Source organism: Poecilia latipinna, unplaced genomic scaffold (assembly GCF_001443285.1).
Source record: "Poecilia latipinna isolate Pla-1442-1.1 unplaced genomic scaffold, P_latipinna-1.0 Scaffold311, whole genome shotgun sequence".
Taxonomy (NCBI): Eukaryota; Metazoa; Chordata; class Actinopteri; order Cyprinodontiformes; family Poeciliidae; genus Poecilia; species Poecilia latipinna.
In genome coordinates, this window is record NW_015112927.1 from 69027 (window position 1) to 88254 (window position 19228).

Sequence of the window (19228 nt, forward strand, 5' to 3'; positions counted from 1 at the left end):
AAAAAAACCACATGAACAATTATCTATTTCACTCCAACTTGGGTAAGATTTTTGTAGTTTAATCAGATCAGTTTCACTCCTTTCCCCTTAGCTTTAACACTCACGTAACCTGGGAAGAGAAAAACCTGGCAGAGCAGTTTGTTAACTTGCTGTGGTCATCTTTTGATTCTTAATTATAAAGAATATTTATAGTAAGGATTCACATCGAATTAAACCTAACATGAGTTAGAATTTAAAGGTTACATACCTCTGGTGAGGGGAGGCTGGCAGGCATGGTGTCACCCAGAGGCTTTGTGACCAAAGCAGAACCCAGGATGTCGATTAAGTGATGGGCCATGAGCTGTTGTTGCTCCACTGTGCAGTGGTTCTCCAGGGACAGAATCACAGGGTACGGAGATGTCTGGGTAGCAAAAGATCAACCATCAACGTTCAAAGCTTTTTATTCTCCTAGAGGCAAAATAAGCATTTCATTTACCTTGAAGGCATAGTCTTTGATGGCTCTGATGACGTCTTTGAAAAGGATTTTGGATGTTAGAGTGTAGCCGTGATAAATTATAGGCTCTCCGTTTGGTCCGTCCCAACAGTCCAGCTCCACACAACGGCAACTCTTCATCAATGCTCTGCAAGAAGAGGAGTGAGTAAAACTACCTTTTCCATCCATTTACTCTGAGTGATTAGTTTCCTTTTCACTGAAACAACCACTAGACATGTGGGGAGTCCATAATAATCAGCAAATAATCAAGTTTTATTAAGGTATGATTATGATTAATTATCCTTATGTCAGCAGTGGATTTAATAGCTCTCAGTTTCCTTCATTAGTAAAGGTTGGATATAAGCAACACCTCTGTAATTTGGATCAAATGATACTCAAGACCCAGTCCCAGTATTTAATACTGGGGCAGAAAGTAAACTGAAGTTTATATCAGACTGCAGGACCATATAATCCTCCAGAATGATCCACAGAGACAAGGATCAAGGTTCCTCTTCATCCCTGTACAACAACAAATCGTTGGGCACTCTGAAAAGAGTGGACTCAGTAGAACGGCTTTTTTGAGAGCCAGACGGAGACTTGTCCAAAAATGTTTAACTCACTGAGAACAAAAATATATACGTAAAGATTTCATTGAACTGTGCATTAAGCAAAGTAGATAGTTGTTGGACAGACTCATGAAATGTCAGGCCTGAAAAGCCCAGACAGCAGATTAAAACCTGAGGACGTTTTCTAATTTTCGTCTAACAACAAGCAGTACTGAAACGCTTACTTTACATAGGCCTCTGTGCTGCTGGGTCCTTTGAGTTGGTCCTCCATCAGGTAGGTGTTGTGTGAGGAGGAGATAAAGTAATGATTGAGAGGCTGACTCATGTCCTGATACACCGGTGAGTGAGCTGGGTTGAAGATGCATCCATCCTCTTGGTTGAGGTACATTACAAAGCCATCTTTAGTCATGCGCTTCTTCTGTTTTGCTGTGAGGACGAGCACAATAAGTTGAATAACCCTCCAAGCAAGGCAAATCCGGTGAGAGTCGAACTTTTGAAAACCAACAGTCCCGCTCCAAGTTCACCAACCTGCTTCGTCCAATTCATGTTTCTCAATCAGCTTGAGTGCACTCTCTATGGTCGCTTGTTCCCTCTGCTCATTCAGCAGGAAATCCAGCAGGTCCCTGGCGCTCATTTCACCCTCTGTTTTAGCGTACTTCGCATAGATCACATCTATCTCCTCCCGTTTTGTCAGGAGGCTATAAAATTCCTCGATCTCCAAGTCTTCCAGGGTACCCGAATTTGACGTGTCACATTTCTGTGTAAACACAATGGCACTTCAATAAACTGCTAACTTTACTGATTTGGTTTTACTCAAAGAGAAAAGAAATTTGAGAGCGCCACACCTTGAATATTTCCTCCACATAGGTGTCATCCACCTCAATGTTGACCTGTCGCAGGAAATGCTTCAGCTCTTTCAGGGTCATCTTGTTGTCTTTGTTCTTGTCTGCCTTTCGCATGCAGCTGATGAACCAACTGGAACTCAGATGTAAGGATTTGGTTTACAACAGAACAAAACTACAAAAAAATAACTGTGCAGAGCACCACCTTAGAGCCCAAACCTCAACTGATGCACAATGTATAACACACCTACAAAAATACGTAAATACATAAATAAATCCACAACTGGACTTACTGGTTGTGACAAAACTCACCAACCATATGTGCTTTTAAATGTCCCTGTGCACAAAACAACATTCTAAACAAACTAACAAAATAATGGTGTATGTGTGAAATAAAAAAAAATAATAATTGAAATCAAATCACATTAAGGATACTGTTCTCTTTCCTGCTTCTTGTTGAGGTTCTGCGCATGGTTCATGAGCTTCTCCAGGCTGGTGACCCACCGATGGGCCTCCTCTTTAGAGTTCACCATGAAGTCGAGGTTCTTTTTGCTTCCCTTAAACATGATAGAGAAGCACTTCTCTTCCTCGTCGGGGTCCGTATGTTTTTTGAGTCCTTCGGTCTGGCGGCCCTTGCGCACAGATTCGATGTCATCAATGAGGACTGTGTAGAGAAAGCAGGACGTTTGTTAGAACCTGGATTTAGAAATGAGAACATGGCTATGCTAATTAATTATAAAGCCAACTTCATTTGAACTTTTAAACTAACGGCAAGTTTAAGACAGCGTTTGGAGTCTAAAACCGACGTACAATTATTTCTAAAGGATTTTGGACTTCTTCCAAAATAAATCGTTGCAAAGTTGTCTGACAGCGATTGCTTTATTCGTAATTTAAGATCTGGTCTTAGGCATTTGGTACCCATCAGGCATTCTTATCACCTTAAGCACAGACCTTCCTCCGACATGTCATTATCTTCTTGTGAAAGACGACTTTTCTCTTTGGTCACAACAGGGCTACTTTTGTATCTTCTTATCCATAAGATAACTCTTGTTTTTGAGGGAGCTGCCTTTGGAGGCCTCTTACATAAGCGTTTGAGAAATGTCACGTGCTTCCATGACGTCTGAGCTCACCTCAAAATGGAAATGGTTGATGCCAATCAAATTAAAAGAAAAAAGCTAGAGTGAAATTATGCAAAAAGACACAATGGTGCTTAACAGAACTGTTTGAGAGTGTAGAGGTGGGTAATGTGTTGCACGCAATCACACAGAGCTCCTTTCCTCCAAGACCCTTCAAAATATTCTTGGTGGACCTTTTACATTTAAACACAACAACCTTATCACACACAACTGGTATTCCTGAGTCTTCAGGCAGAGGCAGACTGGCAATCTGACCATTCTGAAGAAGTACAAAATGATTGTCCAGTTCAGGGCCGTCGGCCTGCCTGTTTCTGCTAACAGAACAAGTCAGATTTATTACTTCCAGTCGCAAGCAACAGCAGACGTCACGACCCCAAGTTTAATAAAGGAGAGAAACTGTTTTCTTTCTCACCGCTCTTGATTTCTCCCTCTTTCTTCTATTGTATTTCTACGCTGGGTTATGTTGGAACTGGTGCAGACTTGATACTTGTTCATAGTTCCAGTATTATAGAGATAAAATTAGATCAAATTCACAGCAATGCTTTTTCCCTCTTTATTAAAAATTGATTAAGTAATGTTTTCCTTGCACCACAACGGATTATGAAAACAGAGGAGAATAAAACGATCGAAGGGAGAGGCTCACTTGATGCTAAGAAGCAGAAACAACATGAAAACAACAACGTTGAGCATTTGCATCCTTGTTGGGAGATAAGATGTAAGTGGACAGAAGACGACAGAGGACATCTGGTAATTGCATTGTCCAACTAGCAAACATGGTTTCACGAAAATAGTAAAAGGGGGTATTTGTTATGCTAAAAAGACACCGATTTATCACCAATGTGACCCAGATAACTCGAATGAAGGTCTCTACACATGCAGTCTGTTTCCGCCCATACACTTGAAGCCAGCTGCTTTGTTGAGCAGCTTAATTTACGGAAGAGCGAGCACCAACACACACGATGTAACCACTCTGAAGAGAAACGACTGACCTTGTGATAAAAAGAAAGACTAAAAGCTCAGCTACAATGCTAGTTTTAGATAACTGACCAATGTTGTTTGTAGAATTGAACACTGAAAGATAAGTACACATGCTTACAGTACTTATCTGAACAGATTTTTGCAAACAAATGCAGCAGTTCGATGTAATTTTTAACAAACAGCAAGACAGAAAACTCTACAACTTAAATGTAAATTTGTGGAGTCTGCTGGATAAGCAAGAGAAGATAAACAAGTTTAAGAATTTGTATGATAAAAGAAATGAAACTTATTGAATTTTTTTTTTCATGAGCAAAGAGCTGGTTTAAGTGATTAACAGGAACTGCTGTTAAATATGCAAACCTGCATCTTCTGCATTTTTCCATTCTTTGCTGTTAACGACTACCAGAGAAAAATATCTGCTTTTGTTTTGATTTAAGCTTGTTCAGGGACTTCTCAATGTGAAAGCATTCATCAGAAAATGAAAGAAAACAGCAGATGTGTAGATGTTTACAACCCATCCACCTCGCTGCAGCACTTAATGGAAGTATGTTTGTACTTAGCAGCTAAGATAGTGATGATTTTCAAGATTTTAAGTAGAAATTCATGACTCCTGGTTACCATGCGGTATAAATGTGACATGACAAGGAGGCCAATTTGTTTTAGCTAATCTTCAAAATGGGTAGGATAAGAGAGCCTGCTATTCACGCAAAGCATGTGTGTGTTCATCTCCGTAAGTCAGGAAATGACCGCAATACACAGCTACTAACTCTGGTAACAGTTGGAGCAAATATTTTACTGCTATATTGTGTTCCCGCAAAGAACGATGTATTAATTTTAATACTGTTTAATTTTTTTTTCCCCCAAGGGTGGTTAAGTTGCAAAAGGCAAATGTTCTTTCTTAGCCAATTTAATTACATCTAGTTGCTAATTTCTGGTCTAGCTCAGTGCTGTACTTTTTCTGCTAGATTTTAATGCTGCATTTTTTACAGTTAACGTATTCTCTTGGAGAGGTTTCAACATGTCATTGCGGTTAAAACAATCACGCTAATTTGATAATGTTTAGCTTTCAATGAAAGATTCCAGTTTTACAGTAAAACAACAATTATGGTATGAGACAATAAAAAAAAAAAAAAACGATCTCAGTTTTAGCCTTAATTTTAAAAATAGGAAAGATGGAAAATATTCAAGTGAAGCAAAAGTGTGTTGAGCTTCAGAAATAAAATAAAATAGTTACTTGCCTCTAATTGGGTAAACGTCCTCACATCTACAGTTAGAGAAATCTTATCCTAGCAGTGAACTAAATATAAAAGAAGATTACATTTTATGTTCTCTGTTAGAGACGTATTTGAGTTGCTGAGACTCCATAACAACTATTACATACTGACAACAAGACTCAGCTGTCAAAGCACTTGAAACTTGTTTCGCATGAAAGAAAGGTAGAATGTGCAAACAGCAGATGCACACTGCTAACCACAGTGGTGATGAGATGCTGTGTGTCTGTTTCTCTTCCAAAGAGCATAAAAAACCTTTTAGTGCATGATAATATGAAGTCTTTGAAACACTAGGAGATTTAAAAGACAATATTCCACGGCTGTAAGCAATTCAAGATCATCTCTCTCTATAATTCAGACTAAACATCGATGCACATTTACAGTCTTGACTTTGTGGTTTTAAACTGATAAAATTCGAACGCACGCATACACTGATCTGTACACATCTATTTTCAAATGTGGTTAAAACCAGGTCTTGTTTTCACTCGCAGTCTTTTCTCCAGTAAACCTCAACACTTTTGAGCTGGGCTGTCACTTTGGCTTTCTGGCTGACACGAAAACAACAAAACATGCTGTAGAGACCTGAAACAAAACACCGACCACCTTAAGACCACCTTCGGGCTCTGTTGTTGTTCTAAGCTCAGGCTTTGAGACAGAGATTATCAGCCATGGCAGCACTGACTGTCGCTGGGGTGCGAGGGAAACCTGAGCCACCAGAGACCCAGAGAAAGATATACTCTTTTTCAGTCTGACAGGGGATCACTGAACCAGGAGAAGGAAAATAACTCAAACGGGCACACACACATAGTCAGGATGTACACTAGATTTTTCCAGTCTGTCTCTTGCCCCAACCATGATGAATGTTTGAGCTGTTTTTCACTCCACCAACAACATTTCTCACATACTCGCCAGAGGAATTTGAGGGACGTGTCTGAGTGTGTGTGTGTGTGTGTGTGTGTGCGTGTGTGTGTGTGTGTGTGTGTGTGTGTGTGTGTGTGTGTGTGCACACACGATGAAGCAAGAAGCTTTTGTTTTGATGTGAAAGGAGTGCTCTTACTTGACCCAGTAAAAGCCAAAGGGGTAATTTTTCTTTAGCAAGACTTATCTCATTTTTATGAATCATATGATAAAAGGAATTTGAAACTCACAGGTATTGCCTTTTTTGCCAAGTTTCTTAGACGAGCACATAATGGTCCTACAGTCTTCCATCAGATTAAAGTAGCGGCTCTTATGCCAGGATTTCGAGCGGATCTTGGTGAGTTTCGCGCCGTCCAGCAGGAACCGAAGGTCCGCATTGTCTTTCAGACCTAGATATTTTGGGACAAAACAGGAAATATCAGAATTATTATGAATGTTTGGATATTATTACAAAGCTAAAATGAACAGGTAAAACATTAAACTGGAGAAGTGGAAAAGAAAGATAATTTTAGTGGAGCACCGTTTGGAGGTAACCAGCTGGTTTACACATCCTGCTGGGACTAAATGTTTTATGGAGGAATGCCTTGTTTTTGCTTATTGCTTATTTTTATCTGTCTTTTTTTAACACAATGTGTGTCTTTGACGTGCATGGAAAAACGACTGAAAGAAATACAGGTTTTGTTAAAGGTTTTGTCCATTCTTTACAAAAATTAATCAGGGTCCACCAGACTTGAGTGGAGAGTCTCTGTCAATACCATTGTTGTAACAAGGGGTGCACCGATTGCAGTTTTCTGTCTAATCACCGATTACCAATCTTTTAAAAAGCCCAACTTACCGATTCCGATTTTGGCAGATGCCATTTTTTGTCTGAAACGTTGCTCAACATATCAAGAAAGTTGCTGAATTGACAACAACAGGGTAACTATTGTTAACTGTAAATGTGCAGACATGACCTAGTTGGCCAATTTGTCAGTCAAACCTCTTTCACGGGAGAAAAGAAAAGCATAGTGGTTGATTTTTAGACTTTGCCGAGGATAAGATCTGCTTCACATGTAAAAATTGGCCGATCACCGATCTCCCAAAAATTAAGGAGATCGGCACCGATAAATCGGCTGGCTGACAAGTTGGTGAACCCCTAGTTGTAAGCAATTCATTTTAATCAATTCACAATTTGTTGGCTTTGCTTTGGGTTGTTGTTTTGTTGAAAGGAGAACCTCCTCCAGAATCTGGTTCTCTGCCGCCTTTGACAGGTTTTCTTGCAGAATTGCCCATAGTGTGATGCTGCCACTACCATGTTTCACAGCAGGCTTCTTAAAGCTTTCCTTCAGTTTTTTTCTTGTTGCCGTTTGAGTTTTTCTTCCTGTTGCAAGTTTTTGATAGTCTATCACATTGAAGTTAGATTGTTAAGTAACAAAGAGTGGAAAAAGAGGTATTCGTACTTTTTCAAGTCACTGGTTCCTAATCATATCCTTTATGTTTTCCCAATATAATATTCAGAATTCTCTTTAGGTGCAATTTCATTTTGTATGTTAAAGTCCACCAGTATACCATGAGGTTCATTTTGTAAACATCAATACGTGGGTGGACTTACTTGAGGTTTGGAAGTTGGAAGTTGCAATTTACAAAATAAGCCTGCAAGTAAAATATCATTTAACTTATAGAGGCACAAGGTAGATTTTGATCCCTTAAAAAGTGGCTTTAGTAAAATGGAAACAATGATTGTTTTTTTTATTTTTCCTAGTCATCATTTTCCATCTTATTCTGAAATAAAAAAAATACTAAGTGCAATTTCCATGTTCCATTTCTATGAAAGAACCATATTATCTGCTTGATTCACCCATCAGGCCACTGCTTCCACAGACACTGAAGTACAGACTCATTGCTTCCTTTAGTTCTAGTAGAAATACTAGCAATACAACTACAGAGAAAGAAAACTCCTCCACTGGGGTCTCCGGGTAGAACGTTCCGCACGAACAGAGCTAGCATGTTATGTTCATGCAGAACATAACATTCTTAGCCCACCATCATCAAATATTTACAGCTTGAATCTGCAAACACATTAAGTTGATGCTACTGTAAAATAGATCAATAAAATATTTGGAATTGCACCACGCCGAAGTTTATCACATAATTTTTTTTTTCATACTACTTGTTTCTCAAACTGCTTGGATTTTTATCTGGACTCACTTGGATGGATACAAAAGATATCAGCATGTTCTAAAACAGGAGCAATGGCAGAGTTTCCGTTTTAGATGTCCTGCTAACTTCTACGCTAATATTGTTTTCTTTTTTTTTTTTCCTGTCTGCTACAGAGTGTGCAGCATGATTTTGCAGTAAGCCAGTATTCATGTGAAGTAATACACTTTGGAAACTGCATGCTATCACTTTGAGAGTGATTCACGAGCCAAACCCTCTGTGTGAAGCCATAATAATACTGGGTAGAGAATGCTTAGTCTTTTGTGGGTGGGGCTGGGATCTGCAATGCAACTTAAAACAATGACTAGTTTTTATCAAGGTTTCTACAAAATAGAACTGGAATCTGTATGTTACCTTTGAAGGAGAAAACACTTGAAATCTGTTGGAGCTTTATCAGATTGCTAGCAAGATTGCGTGACAGACCTGTCCCCACAGATTGTATCCTGAGCTCCCTGACATGGTTCAAGGTTTGTTTCTCCAGAAGCACTGAAGGAATTGTTTTCAACATATACGTCAATCAGCCGACCTAGTTAGTTTAGCTGTTCAGTTGACAGCAAAGAAGAGGGACGGGCATGTTTTATTGTTCCAGGAAAACAAGAAATAGTTCTAGAATCCAAGGAACACCCGCCCCCCCCCCAAGTCATGAGTGCTTCTTCTGAAGCTGAGTAATGAATTTCAGATGGAAGGCTCTGCAACCAACTGTTTACACCATGTGAGACAAGCTAGGGCATGATGTTTCTTAGAATTACTGGGAAATAATATGGCTGGTTGTTATTCTCAAATTACCTGAAGAGAAGGTATTCACTATTACCCTGCATTTTCCCTGTTAAGGTAGGTTAAGAAAAAAAACAAAAACAAAAAAAACTTGTGTTGATTCATATCAGAAACTCTTCCTTACAAAAGTAATCATCCTCTTGAACATTTTCAGATTATGCAATGTTACATATACAAACTTCCATCATATTTTACTTGCACTACAAAAACAAAAAGTTGTTCATAATTGTGAAGTGGAAAGAAAAGATACATGGTTTTCAACCTTTCTTCTATGAAAATCTGTGTGACAAACAATTGCCAGCCCTCTTCCCCCTAATAGCCCTGATGCAAATCCAGTGCAAGCAATTGCCTTCAATTCATATCACAGAATTGGAGGTAACGTCAAAATCATTGCAGAGGTTCGTAGCTGATGTGGGAAAATCTGCTGACAAAACCGTTAATCATGCATTTTCCAATCTTGGAAAAATCAACTCTAAAAGAAAACCATAAAAGTCACATATGTATTTTCTCAGTGAGCCATGTAGAGATAAAGCCAACAGTTAGATGAAAACAAAAGTACATGCTTTGGCCCACAAGCAAAATGCATGGCGTGCGGGTGCTTTTCTACAGAAAAGGACAAGGAAGCTGGTCATAGTTGATGGGAACAGGAATACAGATCAAATCAATTAAATTCTGTAAGACAACCAATTCAGTGACTACCAAAAGACTTAAGACTGGGTTAGGGTTAGGGTTGGATCAACAGGACAACCTCAAACCTACAGGGAGAGCGACGGTCTCTGGATGAGAAAAGCTGGAGAGACAAACCATAAGAGAAGAAATTGAGCTGAAAAAAGTTTAAATTAGTAATGGAAAAAACATTTATTTTCTTTCAAGCCATATTGTACATATGTGTGGGTTTATCACATAAAATTACATAACATACATTGAAGGTTCTGGTTGCAGCGTAACGAAATGCGGAAAAGCTTAAAGGGCGTGAATACTTTAGCAAGATTTAAAATTGCTTGAAACTGAAATGTAATATTTAAAAGTTTACTTTGTGGAAGTGGAAAGAAAAATCTTTTTATTATTATTTTTTCGTAAACATAGTAATAAAGTGATGCTACGAGTTCAATCTTTTGTTTGTATTTTAACCCAGTTTGTTTACAAATATAGCCGATAGCTATTATGTGCGACTGCTTTTAAGCAAGGGAGTTTTTTTTAATTCCATTTCCAAAAACCCAAAGGAATTAGAGGAATATCAGCACTAGATACAACCTTGTAAGTGAGAGGAGTTTACAGTAGAAAATGCGACCAGATATTTCATAGGTGAAAAGGAACCAACAATTGACTTTCCAGACCCAATACCAGTGACTACAGCATTTGTGCAGGTGTGTTTGGTGTGTGATGTTCTTAACATCAACACCATGAAGAGGCATAACAAATCAAATTCTGTTTAAGGCCCCATACAACCCTGGGTCAGCCCAGAATCCAAGAAACGGCCATATGTTTGTACGGATAAATAGGAGTAAAATCTAATTTCTCAACAGTTAAAACATTTTTTTTCTCTTTTATGTGATCTATAATGTAAAAAAAAAATGGAAGTGGAAGGTTAAACCTCAAAAGAAAACCTCAACATTTGGCATTGTCTAGTAAAAGGCTGTATCTCTTTAAAAACTGATGTCCCGAAAAAGATGAAACGTCTCTGTTGTTTACACATAAACAATAACAGTCACAGGCTTGCCCTGGCTTTTAAGGAGGTCACAAATGAAAAGCCCACATAGACTCAATGGAAACAACAAAGAGAATTTTCACTGGACCATTCACTGTGTTTTTTTTTTTTCCTCCCCTCATCGAAAAGGGAGTGCAGGGGATGTCAGTCTAACAGGCGACGGGCAGAAGCCTGGTCTGTCATCAGAAGAAAGAATGCGCCGCTCCAGGCGATTAAGAACCATTTACATATGTGCACATAACAAACACAGATGAGGACACACTGGAGTACTGATGCGTAATAAGAAGAGGAACATATTTTCCAAATCCAAGTTCTCCAAACACAACCCCACGAGCATGCGCGGTTGCTCCTGTTTGTGTTGGCTTAACAACTGAAGCGCGTGCGCCCCTGACTCCAAGTGCACCTTTAAAAAAAAAAAAGAGGACTCACCCAGGCGTTTTCCATTTTCCAGCGCGACCTTTTTACGGTGCTCTNCCCTAGTTGTAAGCAATTCATTTTAATCAATTCACAATTTGTTGGCTTTGCTTTGGGTTGTTGTTTTGTTGAAAGGAGAACCTCCTCCAGAATCTGGTTCTCTGCCGCCTTTGACAGGTTTTCTTGCAGAATTGCCCATAGTGTGATGCTGCCACTACCATGTTTCACAGCAGGCTTCTTAAAGCTTTCCTTCAGTTTTTTTCTTGTTGCCGTTTGAGTTTTTCTTCCTGTTGCAAGTTTTTGATAGTCTATCACATTGAAGTTAGATTGTTAAGTAACAAAGAGTGGAAAAAGAGGTATTCGTACTTTTTCAAGTCACTGGTTCCTAATCATATCCTTTATGTTTTCCCAATATAATATTCAGAATTCTCTTTAGGTGCAATTTCATTTTGTATGTTAAAGTCCACCAGTATACCATGAGGTTCATTTTGTAAACATCAATACGTGGGTGGACTTACTTGAGGTTTGGAAGTTGGAAGTTGCAATTTACAAAATAAGCCTGCAAGTAAAATATCATTTAACTTATAGAGGCACAAGGTAGATTTTGATCCCTTAAAAAGTGGCTTTAGTAAAATGGAAACAATGATTGTTTTTTTTATTTTTCCTAGTCATCATTTTCCATCTTATTCTGAAATAAAAAAAATACTAAGTGCAATTTCCATGTTCCATTTCTATGAAAGAACCATATTATCTGCTTGATTCACCCATCAGGCCACTGCTTCCACAGACACTGAAGTACAGACTCATTGCTTCCTTTAGTTCTAGTAGAAATACTAGCAATACAACTACAGAGAAAGAAAACTCCTCCACTGGGGTCTCCGGGTAGAACGTTCCGCACGAACAGAGCTAGCATGTTATGTTCATGCAGAACATAACATTCTTAGCCCACCATCATCAAATATTTACAGCTTGAATCTGCAAACACATTAAGTTGATGCTACTGTAAAATAGATCAATAAAATATTTGGAATTGCACCACGCCGAAGTTTATCACATAATTTTTTTTTTCATACTACTTGTTTCTCAAACTGCTTGGATTTTTATCTGGACTCACTTGGATGGATACAAAAGATATCAGCATGTTCTAAAACAGGAGCAATGGCAGAGTTTCCGTTTTAGATGTCCTGCTAACTTCTACGCTAATATTGTTTTCTTTTTTTTTTTTCCTGTCTGCTACAGAGTGTGCAGCATGATTTTGCAGTAAGCCAGTATTCATGTGAAGTAATACACTTTGGAAACTGCATGCTATCACTTTGAGAGTGATTCACGAGCCAAACCCTCTGTGTGAAGCCATAATAATACTGGGTAGAGAATGCTTAGTCTTTTGTGGGTGGGGCTGGGATCTGCAATGCAACTTAAAACAATGACTAGTTTTTATCAAGGTTTCTACAAAATAGAACTGGAATCTGTATGTTACCTTTGAAGGAGAAAACACTTGAAATCTGTTGGAGCTTTATCAGATTGCTAGCAAGATTGCGTGACAGACCTGTCCCCACAGATTGTATCCTGAGCTCCCTGACATGGTTCAAGGTTTGTTTCTCCAGAAGCACTGAAGGAATTGTTTTCAACATATACGTCAATCAGCCGACCTAGTTAGTTTAGCTGTTCAGTTGACAGCAAAGAAGAGGGACGGGCATGTTTTATTGTTCCAGGAAAACAAGAAATAGTTCTAGAATCCAAGGAACACCCGCCCCCCCCCCAAGTCATGAGTGCTTCTTCTGAAGCTGAGTAATGAATTTCAGATGGAAGGCTCTGCAACCAACTGTTTACACCATGTGAGACAAGCTAGGGCATGATGTTTCTTAGAATTACTGGGAAATAATATGGCTGGTTGTTATTCTCAAATTACCTGAAGAGAAGGTATTCACTATTACCCTGCATTTTCCCTGTTAAGGTAGGTTAAGAAAAAAAACAAAAACAAAAAAAACTTGTGTTGATTCATATCAGAAACTCTTCCTTACAAAAGTAATCATCCTCTTGAACATTTTCAGATTATGCAATGTTACATATACAAACTTCCATCATATTTTACTTGCACTACAAAAACAAAAAGTTGTTCATAATTGTGAAGTGGAAAGAAAAGATACATGGTTTTCAACCTTTCTTCTATGAAAATCTGTGTGACAAACAATTGCCAGCCCTCTTCCCCCTAATAGCCCTGATGCAAATCCAGTGCAAGCAATTGCCTTCAATTCATATCACAGAATTGGAGGTAACGTCAAAATCATTGCAGAGGTTCGTAGCTGATGTGGGAAAATCTGCTGACAAAACCGTTAATCATGCATTTTCCAATCTTGGAAAAATCAACTCTAAAAGAAAACCATAAAAGTCACATATGTATTTTCTCAGTGAGCCATGTAGAGATAAAGCCAACAGTTAGATGAAAACAAAAGTACATGCTTTGGCCCACAAGCAAAATGCATGGCGTGCGGGTGCTTTTCTACAGAAAAGGACAAGGAAGCTGGTCATAGTTGATGGGAACAGGAATACAGATCAAATCAATTAAATTCTGTAAGACAACCAATTCAGTGACTACCAAAAGACTTAAGACTGGGTTAGGGTTAGGGTTGGATCAACAGGACAACCTCAAACCTACAGGGAGAGCGACGGTCTCTGGATGAGAAAAGCTGGAGAGACAAACCATAAGAGAAGAAATTGAGCTGAAAAAAGTTTAAATTAGTAATGGAAAAAACATTTATTTTCTTTCAAGCCATATTGTACATATGTGTGGGTTTATCACATAAAATTACATAACATACATTGAAGGTTCTGGTTGCAGCGTAACGAAATGCGGAAAAGCTTAAAGGGCGTGAATACTTTAGCAAGATTTAAAATTGCTTGAAACTGAAATGTAATATTTAAAAGTTTACTTTGTGGAAGTGGAAAGAAAAATCTTTTTATTATTATTTTTTCGTAAACATAGTAATAAAGTGATGCTACGAGTTCAATCTTTTGTTTGTATTTTAACCCAGTTTGTTTACAAATATAGCCGATAGCTATTATGTGCGACTGCTTTTAAGCAAGGGAGTTTTTTTTAATTCCATTTCCAAAAACCCAAAGGAATTAGAGGAATATCAGCACTAGATACAACCTTGTAAGTGAGAGGAGTTTACAGTAGAAAATGCGACCAGATATTTCATAGGTGAAAAGGAACCAACAATTGACTTTCCAGACCCAATACCAGTGACTACAGCATTTGTGCAGGTGTGTTTGGTGTGTGATGTTCTTAACATCAACACCATGAAGAGGCATAACAAATCAAATTCTGTTTAAGGCCCCATACAACCCTGGGTCAGCCCAGAATCCAAGAAACGGCCATATGTTTGTACGGATAAATAGGAGTAAAATCTAATTTCTCAACAGTTAAAACATTTTTTTTCTCTTTTATGTGATCTATAATGTAAAAAAAAAATGGAAGTGGAAGGTTAAACCTCAAAAGAAAACCTCAACATTTGGCATTGTCTAGTAAAAGGCTGTATCTCTTTAAAAACTGATGTCCCGAAAAAGATGAAACGTCTCTGTTGTTTACACATAAACAATAACAGTCACAGGCTTGCCCTGGCTTTTAAGGAGGTCACAAATGAAAAGCCCACATAGACTCAATGGAAACAACAAAGAGAATTTTCACTGGACCATTCACTGTGTTTTTTTTTTTTCCTCCCCTCATCGAAAAGGGAGTGCAGGGGATGTCAGTCTAACAGGCGACGGGCAGAAGCCTGGTCTGTCATCAGAAGAAAGAATGCGCCGCTCCAGGCGATTAAGAACCATTTACATATGTGCACATAACAAACACAGATGAGGACACACTGGAGTACTGATGCGTAATAAGAAGAGGAACATATTTTCCAAATCCAAGTTCTCCAAACACAACCCCACGAGCATGCGCGGTTGCTCCTGTTTGTGTTGGCTTAACAACTGAAGCGCGTGCGCCCCTGACTCCAAGTGCACCTTTAAAAAAAAAAAAGAGGACTCACCCAGGCGTTTTCCATTTTCCAGCGCGACCTTTTTACGGTGCTCTACAAATACTTTCTCCTGTGAGTTTGTCCTTTCAGGACGTGGACAGAAGCAAGACATCGCTGCGTAAAAAAAAAAATCCCCTCGGTGTAAAATTTGAGCTCGGTAAGGAAGAAAAAACTGGGAGGAAAAGTTTTTTCTCTCTCTTTCTCTCTCTCCTCATGGGGCGGGTCTTTACGTGTGTTGCTATGTTATAGCACCCATATTCGCCGCAGAGAGGGGGTAAACTGGTCCTTCGGAGAGACATTGTAGGTGTAGAAAACAAGCACAAATTCATTCTCAAAGTTACATTCATCATTTGGTTTAACTTTTCTGGGAAAGACACACACAAAGTTGATTCTTTTTTACTTTATTTTCTTGGAAGTATTTAATTTCACAGTATACACTTAATAAGATCAACTGCACTCAAAATAAATTAAATATAAAAATGTTCTTATTTTTGAAAAGGTTTTGAAAATACGTGAGACATAAAATGGCGCCGCCGTGTGGCAGTAGCTAAATGTATCTGCGGTTAGTTTTGCTCGACATTTTGTTGTGCTATGTATTATTTCGTCGAAACTATATAAATTCATAAAAACATATAACACGAAGACGCATTTAAAGCGTTGGCGAGTTTTGTTGGTTAGAGTACTAGTAATAATTACTATTATAAATGAGTAAATTAGTAATTTTGCCCGATGGGGAAAGCAATTCCCTAACATGTTTGGGCAGTGAAGTCACGTGATGAATATGTCTTTGAAAGTCTAAAGTCAGTTGTTGAAGCTTTCTGACTTTCTGCATGAGATAAAATGATGTTAGTTTTTAACCCAAATGTACCAGTTAGACGACTTGCTCTGCTAGTTCTGTTAAAACAAAGCCATTTGCGCTGTAAGTGCTTCTAAAGTGTTTCTAAAAGATATTATGCTCTTAAAAAGTGGGAATCAATTGTGTAAATAAAGCACAAAAGTTTCCAGTCCGTCACTCCAAAACAGTGAGTGGATTAGAATTCAAGCAAAAACTATCACCCGTTATTAGTTGCAGATCTGGCACAAGAGAGAAGACTGTCCCAGCCTGAAACTGGCCCGGACGGTGAATCATGGTGTACCGAGGACAGGGCATGCTGATCATCAGCTGTGTCCACCAACAAAACCAAAGACCTTGTTTTCACTCACTGAGTGAAAATAACAGGATGTGATGATGGCAATTGATTCCCAAAAGTCTGGATTGTCTGCGCAAAGGACGTAGGGCATTTTGGCACGCATATGTGGGGTTTTTGTCACAGCCTATAATTTTAGCATTCTTGCAAGTATTAAAATCTTTTTCTTCTAGTGTCCTACTCTAGTCACATGACTGGAAACAGTACAGAGAGGATGTCATTGGAACTGGAAGAAGGAGAATACGCGTCAAAGGCGCAGAGGCCAGTCAGCTGAGCAACAAACATAAGCATGAAACTAGACAAATATGTTGCTATTGCTACAATGTCATACGCATCCAGTCACTTGAAACAAGTTCTTAATAAGACATAACTTTGTTCCCATTCACCACACACAAATAGTCACAATATGCTAGAAATAAAGGAAAATAAATAATGTGTGAATTCACAGAGCTAATACTGACTAGCTCCTCCAATCACCTTTTTTTGTGCATTTTGTACAGCAGAAGTGAGTGAGCAGGTAACTGGCTGCTGTACAGTCGATGATTTTGTAGGGGATTACAACTGAAATAATTAGTTCCAAAAGTATTTAAAACACTACTATGGAAATGGATCAATGAAAACTCGACTTGTGACTAAACTTCTCTTTTTTATGGAGGAGAATTTGTGCAAACATCATGATTATTAAAATGTATTAAAAACTATATCTATAGATTAATAAATAGGCTATATGAATTGAAAGCTTCGTAAATATCTGAATTACAGCAGCAGTGTCTAATGTAGAGCTTTTAAACAAAGAAATGTTGGTTTTGAATTTACTGATCGCCTCTAGGCTTATTTCGGTAACATTTTGATACAGATTTAGTCCTTTAGATATTTAACAGAATGCATGGGTTTATTTTATTGGCATGGTTTCACCTTGTTAGAACATTATTTAGGTTACAAAAGTAATAAAATAAATGTTGAATGCCCTATCTGTTACAGAATTGACTTTGTCGGTCTGGGTTTTAAACTTGTATGGTTGTGTGATGAGTCAACCCGCCATTGACTCACCACAGCTCAGAAAATATGCCCTTCATATTACCCTTGTTGGAATGTTTGTTGGTTATATTACTAACACTACAAATATCATACTTCAGAATTGCATGTCTTCAGAACTGAAAATAAAACACAAAATGATAGAATAATTTAAAACAATGATCAACTTCACAATGTGTATCTTGAATATGATGAGAAGCGTCCCAGGGACTATGAACTTAAAATACTTGAAATAATATGTTATTTCAGTTAATGTCTGTTTATAAATCAGGTTTTTAATCCTTTAAAAACCGTCACTGGACAAAGTGAAAACAACAGGAAATGAAGGCATTTTAACCATCTCCAAGAAAATCAAATATTCTTCTATTTCAAAAGTTGTTGAAATAGAAGTTGTTGCTTTGCACATATAAATTATTGGGACTAAAAGTATGAACATAGTTTTTCATTTAACATAGCAACACAAACAGAGTCTGCACCTCAAATGTGGATCAAGAAACAACATTTTAGCAGACGTTGAGCACAATGACGTAATGAACAGCTTCACTATCGCCACCCTACTCACCGTCTCTCTTAGAGCCCAAATCTGATTCCATTTTGAATCCAGGCAAAATCAATCCCCGTCCACAGCAGAAAGAAACTCCCGTTTGCCTCTGTTGCACTGCCTGTCCGTGTCAGTGGAAATATTCCCACAACTCTTCTGTGAGGAAAATCTACTCTTCTTTTTCTCCCCTCTGAGCCAACCCACAAGGCGCACGCTTCATACCAGCTCCAGCCCTGCTTGTTCACACCCATTTGAGCACCAGTTTGACAAGTCTTCCACTGTCTCTCATGACTACATCATTTCCTCCATGCTTGCTGATGGAAGCTACACCTTCAGAAGGAATGTTGTCAACACAGCCAGAAAACATCTACTTGGACAACCTTATCATTGTCAAGATGGTGTTTTAATACAGCTGAACTAATGCTGAAATTACACTTTTTTTTCTGTGGCCACTGAGAGTGCACCTGATTTATTTTGGGTGTTGCTGGTAGAGACCTACCTTTTCTTGTCACTCTTGTACTTCCACTCCACACCTCGTCTGCATAACAACAAACTATTCTTAGCATTAGTCCATGAAAATGTTTGGAAAGGAATCACTTCTGCATGATGTAAACCCAGGTCATTTTTATTATAAAAAAGTGCTCTGATTTTTTATCTGTTTGTTGACTATTGTGGTGTCTCATAAGCCCACTGCGAAAATTCTATTGATTAAAAAGGGAGAAAAAAACATGAAATGATGTAAAAAAAAGAAAAAAGCTCAACAATTCCCTCTTTGAGAAACCCACTGCAGTCCCACATAAGCAGATCAACACAACTACAGATTTTGTTTCAGGCACCTCAGGAATGTTGGCCTATGCAACAAGAGCGACTGGCATTCATGAGCGGGTCAACTAAAACTAAACCTTTTCAAGCAGTGGCCAGTGTTTTTGCATGAGACCACGGGGAATGTGCTTTGCATAAATCAAGTTATCCAGACACAGCTGAGTGAAATTTTTGTCTGCTTATATACAGGAAATTCTTGCTTGGTTGTTGAGAGTATTTTGTGTATTTTCATTCTAAATTTACCCATTTGGAGAATCACACATAATTCACGTGATTGCTACCAACACTTAGACCTATCCTGTGGGTTGTTTTTGGTCATGTCTGTGTGTGGTGTGTTTTCTTTTTT

At 38.4% G+C, this 19228-nt stretch overlaps 1 protein-coding gene across 2 annotated transcripts in view; it reads right to left on the reverse strand.

The window, feature by feature from the left end:
* LOC106948889 (1-phosphatidylinositol 4,5-bisphosphate phosphodiesterase delta-1-like) overlaps nt 1-18233 on the reverse strand; it is a 26088-nt gene extending 7855 nt beyond the window's left edge. Inside the window, exons 1-8 of one of the 2 annotated variants that reach the window (XM_015034772.1) lie at nt 18082-18233; nt 6414-6572; nt 2316-2544; nt 1884-2013; nt 1567-1795; nt 1263-1464; nt 476-620; nt 248-400 (exon numbers count right to left, since the gene is read on the reverse strand). In XM_015034772.1, coding sequence (XP_014890258.1) covers nt 248-400; nt 476-620; nt 1263-1464; nt 1567-1795; nt 1884-2013; nt 2316-2544; nt 6414-6572; nt 18082-18112 — 1278 coding nt within the window. In that variant the 5' untranslated portion in view covers nt 18113-18233. Of the gene's footprint in view, nt 1-247; nt 401-475; nt 621-1262; nt 1465-1566; nt 1796-1883; nt 2014-2315; nt 2545-6413; nt 6573-15309; nt 15477-18081 lie in introns of those variants that run through there. The other variant, XM_015034771.1, reaches the window with a different exon arrangement.
* Between the last annotated feature and the right edge of the window lie 995 nt (nt 18234-19228).